Source organism: Canis lupus, chromosome 27, assembly GCF_048164855.1.
Source record: "Canis lupus baileyi chromosome 27, mCanLup2.hap1, whole genome shotgun sequence".
NCBI lineage: Eukaryota > Metazoa > Chordata > Mammalia > Carnivora > Canidae > Canis > Canis lupus.
Window position 1 is genome coordinate 39,445,837 of NC_132864.1, and position 12,336 is coordinate 39,458,172.

A 12,336-nucleotide genomic window follows, 5' to 3' on the forward strand; every position below is an offset into this window, starting at 1 on the left:
GGGGAGGAGTCCCGGGCGGGAGGAGGGGGTGCGGAGGAGCCCCGTGGGGTCGGGGAGGAGCCCCGGGCGGGAGGAGGGGGTGCGGAGGAGGCCCCCGGAGTCGGGGAGGAGTCCCTGGCCGGAGGAGGGGGTGCGGAGGAGGCCCCCGGAGTCGGGGAGGAGTCCCGGGCTGGGGGAGGGGGTGCAGAGGAGCCCCGTGGGGTCCGGGAGGAGTCCCGGGCTGGGGGAGGGGGTGCAGAGGAGCCCCGCGGGGTCCGGGAGGAGTCCCGGGCTGGGGGAGGGGGTGCAGAGGAGCCCCGTGGGGTCGGGGAGGAGTCCCTGGCCGGAGGAGGAGGTGCGGAGGAGCCCCGCGTGGTTGGAGAGGAATCCCGGGCTGGGGGAGGGGGTGCGGAGGAGCCCCTCGGGGTCGGGGAGGAGTCCCTGGCGGGAGGAGGGGGTGCGGAGGAGCCCCGCGGGGTCGGGGAGGAGTCCCGGGCTGGGGGAGGGGGTGCAGAGGAGCCCCGCGGGGTCGGGGAGGAGTCCCTGGTAAGACGAGGGGGTGTGGAGGAGCCCCGCGGGGTCGGAGAGGAGCCCCGGGCTGGGGGAGGGGGTGCAGAGGAGCCCCGCGGGGTCCGGGAGGAGTCCCGGGCGGGAGGAGGGGGTGCGGAGGAGCCCCGCGGGGTCCGGGAGGAGTCCCGGGCGGGAGGAGGGGGTGCGGAGGAGCCCCGCGGGGTCCGGGAGGCGGGAGCAGCGCCCCCCCCCCCCGGGCCGCCCGGCACCTGCCCGCGCGCCCTCGCAGGGCCTGGCCACCTGGGGGGGTCCATCTCCCACCCGCCGGGTGTGCGGGGCGTGCACCTTGCCAGGACCCCACTGCGCTGGGCCAGGCCTTCCCAGGGTCTGGTTTACAGGATCCCCTTTCTCGGGAGGGCGGATCACAGGCGCGCGCGTGGGTGGGGGTGGGGGGTGGAGGGGCCGGTTCCCAGCTCTCGGGGCCTTTCCCGGGGCACCGGGTCCTGCTTCAGTGTGTGACCTGGGCCAGGCCCCCCGCTGCCCTCTTTACCGCATGACCTATGTCCCAAGGGTCGTAGAGGACCAAGCATAAAACTAAGAGAGGAAAACCCCACAAAAGCCCTTTTAAAGAATGCAGCTGCGAAGTAAGCTGTGGGCCCGCGGGGAAGGGACAGGTGAGGCGCCGGCTGCACAGGTGAGGCGCTGAGCGGTCCCGTCCCTTCCTGCAGGGGGGAGGATGTGCACGGCCTGCAGCCCGCACGCCCCGGGGAGCACCGTGGACCTGGGGGCACAGTACATCACCCGCTCGCCCCAGCGGGCCGGGCCGCACGCACGGTGAGTGGGTGAGTGGGCAGGGCCGGAGGTGCCCCTCTGGGGTGGGGTGCGTGGGAAGGCCTGGTTTTGCTCTTGCAACGCAGAGAAGCTACTGTGCAGCTGAGGACCCTCTACAGGTGATCCTGACGTGGTGGGGAGCTGCAGGCCAGGCCTCCTCGGGCGGGGGGCTATGGGGTGGCAGGTCGGGGGTGTGGGCCACCCGCATGAACACGGCCGGGACCCAGAGGACAGCTCCCCGGGGAGTGGGGTGGGGGCAAGGCCGCCTCCACGAATTCACAATGACCCTTCTGCCTACTGTCCTGTCTACACTGACTTACACTTTGAGATACACGAGGAAATAGGCCTTCGACTGTCAACGAGAGATGTTTGGATTCGCAAACATTCCTGTTTTTCACCTGAGTTATGGTTTATTACTTTTTTTTTTTTAAAGATTCTATTTATTTATTCACGAGAAACATACACAGAGAGAGGCAGAGACACAGGCAGAGGGAGAAGCAGGCTCCATGCAGGGAGCCCGATGTGGGACTCGATCCCGGGTCTCCAGGATCAGGCCCTGGGCTGAAGGTGCACTAAACGGCTGAGCCACCCAGGGATCCCCTATTTTTTTTTTTAAGGAAGTCCAGTGCGCAACGTGGGGCTTGCACGCCCGATCCGAGACCGAGAGTCCGTCCTCTGCAGACTGAGCCACCCAGGGGCCCCTGAATTATGTTTCATTGACACAAAACATATACAGAGTTGATCCTATGAAGATTTCTAGCTTCTTTTTAAATTATTATTATTATTTTTTAAGGTTTTATTCATTTATTCACAAGAGAGACAGAGAGAGAGAGAGGCAGAGACCCAGGCAGGGGGAGAAGCAGGCTCCATGCAGGGAGCCCAATGCGGGACTCGATCCCGGGACTCCAGGATCACACCCTAGGCCGAAGGCAGGCTCTAAACCATTGAGCCGCCCAGGGATCCCCGAAGATTTCTAGTTATTAGTTAAAATGAATTCTTGGAAGAGAATATATTAAGCTGACTGTGGTGTTTATTTCCCTTGTATTGATCTATTTCAGGTTTTATGACGAATTGCTGGCTCTTGGCCTCTTGGAGCCTCTGACGTCTCCTATCGAAGGGATGGTGGTGAAGGAGGGAGAGTGTAATTTTGTGGCACCTCAAGGAGTTTCTTCAATTATTAAGCATTACTTGAAAGAATCAGGTGGGGATAGGATTTTCTCTGCTTTCTTTTAAAATTAGCATTTGAAGATAAAAGCTGTGTACACAATTAAGTGTTAATGCTCTAAAGAAAGTTGTGAGATAGATGCTCTCCTCTTCACTACTCAACAGCTAATTTTCTTTCCCTAAAGTAATCCCTAATAATAGTTTCCAGCGTACGCTTCTAGGAAAGTGTTTTTGCCTCTGTCTGTTGACTTACATGGCTGTCTCTATTTATTCTCGTGTGTTTATATTTATTCTTTTTAAGTATACAAATAGGATTATTATTATTATAGGCCTTTCTACACCTTGTTTGATCTGTTAACAATAAATCAGCCACACACACGCCCATTATCTATGTGTCTGCCCCCTGTTGGTTCTGTTTCTCTGGAGAATCCTAATACATCATCATAGACTAAATCATATCTTAGGTCTATTTTCATATCAGGAAATTGAGTATGCTTCATGCTTTTCAGTGCCTGTTCAATATCACATTATATATTTATAAATAAATGCATTGTTTATTTAGGTATTAAGTTTCTGGTGAATATTTAGGCTGGGGAGGGCGGTAAGGGGTTGTTTTGCTAATGCCAGTATTGCTACCTGGTCTAACCCTGCCGCGTATGCATATCTGTACCCCAATTTCTAACAGGACAATAGCTGTGTCGAATGGTAAATGTGAATTTTTAGTTATACCAGGTAGTGTCATCTGTTCCTCTTAACGAATATCTCATCATCAAGAGTGAATGAGGAGCTGCCTGGGTGGCTCGGTCAGTTAAGCATCAGACTCTTGGTTTCCGCTCAGGTCACGATCTCAGGTTCTGAGATTGAGCCTCACCTCAGGCTCTGTGCTCAGCCGGGGGTCTCTCCCTCTGCCCCTCCCACTCGTGTTCTCTCTTTCTCTAAAATAAATAAATCTTTTTTTTTTAGGCATTTTTTTTAAAGATTTTATTTATTTATTCATGATAGTCACACACACAGAGAGAGAGAGAGAGAGAGAGAGGCAGAGACACAGGCAGAGGGAGAAGCAGGCTCCATGCACCGGGAGCCCGACGTGGGATTCGATCCCGGGTCTCCAGGATCGCGCCCTGGGCCAAAGGCAGGCGCCAAACCGCTGCGCCACCCAGGGATCCCTAAAATAAATAAATCTTAAAAGAAAATTAAAAAGCAGTGAATGAGAATTTCTCCTTCTGCAGGTCTTGATATTATGGAGATTTTTAATTTTTGCCAGTGTGATAAGTTAAAGCAGCTGTCTTTTTGTGTTTTGACATTTATATTTACATAATCATGAGTGAGTTCATGCCTCCTTTTTAAGGCAGTTCTTTTCATCTTTTGTGTGTGTGTGTGTGTGTGTGTGTGAATTTCTTATTTATAACCTTTGCCCATTTTTTATTAGGATTTTCATTTGTTCTTTATTTTATGAATGTTTTGAAAATGATCTTTTTTTAAAAAGATGATAAATGATCTTGGATGATAGATGATTTTTTTTCTTTTTCTTTTTTTTTTTCTAAGATATAATTTATTCATGAGAGACACACACACACACACACACAGAGGCAGAGACCCAGGCAGAGGGAGAAGCATGCAGGAGCCCGACGTGGGACTCGATCCCAGGACCCCAGGATCACACCCTGGTCCGGAGGCAGGCGCTAAACTGCTGAGCCACCCGAGGATCCCAATAGATGATTTTTTTCAAACAAAAGAAGATTTCTTGATGAATCATAATTAAGTTGTCCAGTTCAAGATCATTGATGACAGGTGCTGAGAATTTTTGTTACATAAGCTATTTTTAGAATAATTACTATTTTGAACCTCTTCATCAAATACTACTTATTGAGGACCCCAAGAGTCCCTGATCTCAGGCAAGGGAGAGGTCAGTGAGATTGAACACACAACATGAGAACATGTGGTAAATGCAAATAGCATTCTGGTTTAAAGCATTTCTCAATCTAGGATTCAGCCTATAATGGTGTATTACTCAGGATTTTCCAGAGAAAAGAGCCAATAGGAGATTGATATAATAGGACACGTGTGTGCGCATATTTTATTAGGATATATACATACATACATGATTTATTATAAAGAATTGGCTCGTGGTTATGGGCGTTGGTGGGTGTCAAGATCTGCAGGATGAGTCGGCAGGCTGGGGACCCAGGAGAGCGTGAAGGCTAGCGGGCTCCAGATCCCGGAAGAGCTGATTTTTCAATTCAAATCTGAATACGGGGGGGATAAAACCCCCCAAAACTTGTCCCAGTTTAAGGCAGTCAGGAAGATTTCCTCGCTTTGGGGAGGGTTACTCTTTTTGTTTTATTCAAGCCATTGACGGATTGGGTAAGACCCATCTACATTAGATAGAGTAGGTAATCTGTACTCAGTCTACCAATTTATTTTTTATTTTTATTTTTATTTATTTATTTTTTAAAGTGGAACTACCTTCTTTTTTTTTAATTGTTTTTATTATTTTTTATTTATTTATGATAGACATAGAGAGAGAGAGAGAGAGAGAGAGAGAGAGAGAGGCAGAGACACAGGCAGAGGGAGAAGCAGGCTCCATGCTGGGAGCCTGACATGGGACCCGATCCCGGGACTCCAGGACTGCGCTCTAGACCAAAGGCAGGCGCGAAACCGCTGAGCCACCCAGGGATCCCCTTAAATTTTACTCTTATCCAAAATCACCCTCAAAAACAGGCCCAGAATAATGTTCGACCAAATATTTGGGGACTCCATGACCCAGTCAAATTAATGCATGAGATTAACCGTTACAGAATGTGATACTGTTGGATTATCTTGTGGTGTGTCACCGTCGGCTTCATGCATTGCCACCAGGTAGCTTTTCAAAAATCTCATTTCCATCGTGATTCGGCCCAATTTAGGTGGCATGTTTACTGAAATCCTCAAGCACCTCCTGACTGTATCACGGATCTGTCCACGCACGCACACATGCACGCACGCGCACATCCACTCAGTAACCACTTACGGGGTGCTTAGGACACGCCAGACGCGGTGTTAGGTGCCAGTGAAACAAGAACCGAAGGCAGCTGACAGGGCAGCCTGCCCTCTCACAGCTGGTGTTCTGGCTGGGGGACTGTCCTGGAATACACGGTACCTACGTCCTCCCTTTTGGCAGGCGTTTGGAAGAATATATGTTTTATCATCCAATTTTGCTTTGGAAGCTCTTGGAAAAAGAGTTCATATTTAATTATTTGTGGCTCACAGAATTTAACAGTAGCCTGTACCTGGTAGGTAGGTATGGTGATAGATTTCTGTATCTGCATCCATCTCTATCATCTATCTATCTATCATCTATTTATCTATCATCTATCATCTATCTATCATCTGTCTATCATCTCTCATCTATCTATCATCTATCATCTATCATCTATCTATTATCTATCATCTCTCATCTCTCATCTATCATCTATCTATCTATCATCTATCTATCACCTATCATCTCTCGTCTATCTATCTATCTATCTATCTATCTATCTATCTATCTATCTATCTATCTATCTACATGTGTATATTGGATGTGTTCCTAAGTATATTTAAAAGAGCTATATAAGGTGATTATCACTTTTAATTTGACCAATTCTTAGTAAAAACCTGCTTATAGATTTTCAATTTAAAGAAAAAATTAAGAGAGAGAGACTGTGAGAGCACAAGAAGGGAAGCAGCAGAGGGAGAGGGAGAAGCAGGACCCCCACCCCCGCCAACCGCAGGGACTCGATCCCAGGACCCCGGGATCATGAGCTGAACCGAAGGCAGACGCTCAACCACTGAGCCACCCAGGTGCCCCTGTATTTTCAATTAGTACAGTCTCTTGAGACAATGATTTTGTAGATCTTTTATGGCTCTGTAAAGCATTATTCACTTCAAAAAAAAGTAACTCTTTTGAAAAAGTTACATATTACTGGTACAAAGTTTGGAAAATAAAAATAGCAGGAAAATGTCCAGTAAGTCCATTTTGTGGACTCCTTTCTGCTTTTTTCTTTTTTTAAATGAATTTTTACATAATTGAGTTCCAGGTCTATAAAAATCTATATAATATAAATGTAATTATAAATAATATATGTAATATTTAATAAAAATAAAATACAAATATCAAAAACATAGACTGTTCTAATAATAGCTTTGTAATACTTCAGGAGTCTTTTCCCCTCTCTACCCACATCTGTTGTTACAGGATTTATAGACCTCATTTATACTATTTAAAATTTTACAATTATAGCCTTTTAAACTCCTGTAAAGCTTTCTCTCCACGAAAGTGGTTTAGTGTTTTCACAACAGAAGTGAGAGAAATTTTGGAATCACAATGACCTGGACTCAAATGAATGTACTGTCACCCCTTCCTGGGTGTATAATAATAGGAAAGTTTAAAAATCTATTCCCTGGGGGCACCCGGGTGCCTCAGTTGGTGAAGCATCTGCCTTCAGCTCAGGTCCTGACCCCGGGGTCCCGGGATCGAGTCCCTGGTCGGGCTCCCTGCTCAGCGGGGCGTCTGCTTCTCCTCACCCTGCTTGTGCTCTCTGTCTCCCTCAAATAAATAAAATCTTAAAAAAATCAAAATTAAATAAAAATCTATACCCTGGTTCTTTCATGGGAAAAAAAATGAGGATGATAACAGTGCCCACTGCAAAGTTTTATCATGAGGACGGTGGGGCACAGTGCATCCGTGTCAGTCCAGCAGGTCATGGGCAGGTACGGGGCAGCCTCCCGATCAATGTTGGTTTAAAAAGTAACCTCCTTGAACGAGGCTGACCTTTGTAGGTCCCCAGTGCCCAAGAACCCAAGAGGGACGAGACTACTCAAAATACCTTGGTGACGAAGAAGAGGAAGTGCAACGGGAGGACACTCGACTGTATTTCTCTTAATTCCAGCTCTTAGTAAAGGCGGTTGATCTGCCAACGAGGGCTTGGGTCTCTGCACCTTTCTCAGGCTTAAAGGGACTAGTCCTGCTCGTGCGGCCGGGACTAGGACCCTTGACACCTTCACTAGGGCGCTTACCTGCCTTACGAAGATCACGAGCTTTAGTGGGGTGGATGTGGGGCCACATCAGGGAGCGGCATCTCTGAATCTGACCCCTTGTTTGTGAGATCCACTGGCGCCAGGAGTCTGCGTGCTCGCAGGGGCCGCGCAGGTGTGGCCGGCGCTCCTAGCAGTGGTGGCCGCGGGGGACGGCGTCCGGGGGTGCTGGCAGGAGGGGGAGCAGCAGAGACGTCACTCTTTAACTCACCTGGAAGGATCCAGCTTGCACCTCTTTCTGGTCGTTCACGTGGAAACCCGGTGATGTGAACGTGACTTCGCTTTTGGAACAGGTGCCGACGTCTGCTTCGGACACCGCGTGACCCGGGTCGACCTGCGAGATGACAGGTGGGAGGTGTCCACGGAAACGGGTCGCCCTGAGCGGTTTGACCTTGTCGTCCTCACGATGCCGGCTCCTCGGATCCTGCAGCTTCAAGGGGACGTGGCCAACTGTAAGTCCCTGCGCGAATGCGGCGCAGCACACGGGGTGTCACGGGTTCCAGCGATTTGCACGTCTCAAGCACTGATCCCGGGGCCCTGTTCACCGTCTGAGTGAAGGTCACACCGACCCCATAGCATTTCTTTTAACCGGTTCAGCGTTGGACGATTTTCTTACGTCCTTGCCTTTATAGAAGCGGGCGTCTGGGATGGACATGCAGGCGTGTGGCCCGAAGGAAGGGCCGTCCCCGTGGCCATCCTGGAAATAGGGAGGTTTCCCTGACACGAGGACCGATCACGTCCACCCCTGGCACGTCTCATCCCGATTGTTCGTGCGCGGCTCTTGGGTGCTTGCTCTTGGGATTTGTTGGAGCGCCTTTTCCCTTTTTAAATCTCACTTTACTCTTTTTTTAAAAAATATTTTGTGTATGTGTTTATCTGAGAGAGAGCAAGCAGGGGAGGAGAGGGACAAGTAGATGCCACGCTGACCACAGGGCCCCACTTGGGGATCGATCTCATGGCCCCGAGATCGGGACCTGAGCCCGAATCCACAGCCCGACGCTTGACCCACAGAGCCTGCCCGGCGCCGCGGCCAGAGTCGCTCTGTAGCAGGGCCACGTACTGCCCCGGAGTCTGTGATCGTCGGGTCGCCGTGCAGATGGTCCACAGCACGCTGCAACACTTACCTCCGACATAGCTTTCGCTCCCTGTGTCCAGTTGTGTGATAAGTTATGTTTTCCCATTTTTATTATTGTTATTATTTTTATTTTATTTATTTCCCATTTTAAAATACTAATAAATATTCATAAAATAAATATTAATAAATATTAATTTATTTATAAATTTATGAATATTAATAAATATTAATTCATTTATAATATTTATATTATATTTAATATATTATACATTATATATACTATACTATATTTATAATACATTATATTATAATAAATGTTTATAATATTTATAATGTTAAAATGTTATTACATATTATTAAATATTATAGTATTAATATATATTAATATAATATAATAATATTGATACATATTAACATTATCAAATATTAATTATAAATATTTATAATAAACATTTAATATTTATTAAATATATTAAAATAAATATATAAAATACATATATAATAAATATTATATTACTATATATAACATTATTAATAATATAAAATATTTTTACATATTTATTACTTATTTATTTCTCATTTTTAAATATTAATAAAAATTTATAAAATATTAATAAGTATTTATTTATAAATTTATAAATATAAATATTTATTTATATTTAATATTATATTTATATATAACATATTATATTCATATTGATTTTTATAATAAATATTAAATATTTATAATAAATATTTAATATTTATTAAATATATAAAAATAAATATATAAAATACATATTTATAATATATTATTATGTATAATATATTATTAATAATATAAAATATTTTTAAATATTTATTACTTACTTTATTTCCCATTTTTAAAAGCTACGTGGTTTTGTGTGTAAAGAGAGGCCCCTTAACGTTGCGCTGCGAGGGTAGTTCTCAGTTACCTGTATTACCAGCGACCCATGGAACATTGCGTCGGCGATGTCTCGGGCACGGACTGACCCAAGATATTTGAGGCTCCGCTAATTAACGACTTTGTTTAGATCTTCTATATCCGTAGTCTTTTTGCGTATTTGAACTGTGCTGGGTTGAGAGATCACTGTAATTCCATTTTATTTCTGTCTTTCCTGGGGCCGTTATTAATATTTTTTTTTTGCAGTGTTTGCTCCGTGACGTTTTGATCCCGCGGTCCTAGATTCACGCTGCATCTTCATTGCAGGTCACACTCTTTCACTTAAAAAAAGTTCTCTCCTGGGTCGTCTGCGCTCTGTTTGGCCTTCACGTTGACCTTGACCCGTAAATGAGATGCTCATTCTTTTATTTGCATTTGTCCGGTCCAACCTTTTTATTTTTAACCTTTCAGAGATACTTTATTTTGGAAGCGCCTCTTTCGCTTTGTTCATCTTCGAGTCCAGTAGTTCCATGAAGACATACACGTGCCTTATTGTTCGTTTTTTTGTGGGGCACGTTGTCCATTTGTGACTTAAAGGCTCCGCTTTCCGCCCGCCTTCGGCATGTCCTTCTGCTTCTATACCTACTTGGAGGTTCTGTTTCTGTCCCACGTGCTGTGACCTCAGAGTATCTCAGGAGCTCGACAGGCCCCCTTCCCGCATCTGCCGTCTTCGTCTCGACTCACTCCCACCTTGGTCTCTGCGTTCTTTGTACTTCCGTTCCCGGCCTTCCCGGCTGGTTTTCCAGAGCATTCCTTTGGCTCCCTTCCTTGGGCTCAGGCTTCGAAGGGGTCATACGGCCCTTTCCCCGTTTTCAGGCCATCGCCTCAATATTTGTTGAACTAATCTGCTTCCGGCCAAATTTTTCTGACACGTATGTTCCATCAGCATATTTGTTAGTTATGTCACATTCTCCGTCTTCATTATTTTGTCAGCATCGGTCCCTCTCTGATGACTGCCCATCATTCCACGGCGCCGTTTCTGTCGACTTCATGAAGAATAATGCTGTCGAGGAAGGCCGGCATTTCAGTAAAAGTACGTTGCTAGTGATCGTAATGACTGGGTGCTAGTGATGATTAATATAATAATCTAATTTTTTGAAGATTTTATTTATTTATTCATGAGAGAGGCAGAGACACAGGCAGAGGGAGAAGCAGGCTCCCTGCAGGGACCCGGATGCGGGACCCGATCCCAGGACCCTGGGGTCATGGTCTGAGCCGAAGGCACATGCTCCACCACTGAGCCACCCAGGCGTCCCTATAATAATATTTTTGTTCACATGGAAAGATTTCACAATATTCTCATATTAGGAAAGGTACGTAGATGCATCTGTATTTCTTTTCCATCTGCCAAAAATAGTTTCACAGAAACATGGTCACGTTGTTATTGCTTGAAGATGATTTTCATGTTCTCCCTTACGGTTTTTTGAGTAGTCCCGACTTTAACAATAAGGAGAGTTTACTTTTACCCTAAAAAATGGTAATGTTGGCGCAATTTAAAAAATATACCACGCTGCAAAGCAAATAGAACGTTTTTCCTTTTCCTTGGTGTCGGAGGAGTGCGGTGGGCCGCGTAGGCTGCTGCTGCGGGAGCCGTTTAGGAATGATGGACGTGCTGCGCGCGGCCGAGGGGGGCCGTCGGGCTTTGTATCAGCTCAACTCAGAATTGGACCCCGGGCAGATAATCCCGCTGGGTTCGTTGTTCTGAAAGAAGCCACCCCGGCTGCAAAGGGTGCAAACACGGTGTCTGGTGATGACCACCTACGGGGCCGAATCAAAGGGCGTAGTTATTTATCTGCTGTTTGTTTTTGAGAGAGAGAGGGAGAGAGAGGGGGAGAGCGAGCGCGCCGAGGGGCAGGGCCGGGGGGAGGAAGTCCTCGGCAGACCCCACCCAGTGCACAGCCTGGCACGGGCCCCGGTCCTGGACCCCGACATCAGGACCCGAGCTGCGTTCAGAGTGGACGCTCAACCCCGGAGCCCCCGGGAGCCCCCGAAACACCGGATCAAGAACACCTGCTTCCCCTTGAAGTCGCAAACCTCAACGCCGAGCGCAGCGCGGAGACCACACTGTCTCTCTCCGGGGTCCCAGCGCCGTCCATACCCCTAGGTGACCGTCCCAGGGCAGGTCGCCTGCACCGCCTGGGAGGAGGCCCTCGGTCTGCACGGCCCCGTGCTGCCACCTGGTGGCCCTCCGGGACTGCAGCTCCCTCCGGCCTTGGGAGTGGGGCCTGGGACCCTGAGGATGGGCACAGCCCCGAGCAGGAACACGCGGGGGCTTGGGACCCTGGGGAGGAGCGCTGGGCCCGGGGCACTGGACTCGCCTTGGCTCCCTGCGTGGCCTTCCCGTCTGCTCCCCGCACCTTGAGCCTTGCCCGTCCTCTGGCATCGATGCACGTACCATCTGCTATGGGAAGGGCCTCCCTGTTGAGTACGTGGTCTGGGGTTCCCCTGACCGCCGCCCTCTCCTTATTTTGCCTTTTACAGAAGACACGGAACTACTACTACTACTACTTATTATTATTATTATTTTTGTCGATTAGTTATTACACTTGTCGCATTATCCCAGGGGGAGAACAGGAGCTCTTTACGGCCCGTGTAGACAGCCTCTTATAATTCGTGGTTCACCGTCTGTTGCTGTGCTGCTGTCTATGTGCTAACATCACAGGGTTCTCTCACTTGTCCTCACAATGATCTGAAGGCATTATTATTATTATTATTATTAATTATTTCCATTCTTGGTGGTGATGCTCGGATGTGAACCCGTTAGTGTGAAAGCCCGCTT

General features: G+C 47.6%; 1 protein-coding gene across 10 annotated transcripts in view; it reads left to right on the plus strand.

Annotated features, from left to right (window-relative positions):
- The window catches only part of RNLS (renalase, FAD dependent amine oxidase), a 277,111-nt gene that overhangs the window by 970 nt on the left and 263,805 nt on the right, over positions 1 to 12,336 (plus strand). For 9 of the 10 annotated variants that reach the window (XR_012019565.1, XR_012019566.1, XM_072803702.1 and 6 more), the window contains exons 2-4: positions 1,218 to 1,323; positions 2,379 to 2,521; positions 7,833 to 7,991. Coding sequence is in view for 8 of the 10 variants with exons in the window: in XM_072803702.1 (XP_072659803.1) it covers positions 1,218 to 1,323; positions 2,379 to 2,521; positions 7,833 to 7,991 (408 nt within the window). In the remaining 2 variants the exon portion in view is untranslated. Of the gene's footprint in view, positions 1 to 548; positions 1,134 to 1,217; positions 1,324 to 2,378; positions 2,522 to 7,832; positions 7,992 to 12,336 lie in introns of those variants that run through there. The other variant, XM_072803696.1, reaches the window with a different exon arrangement.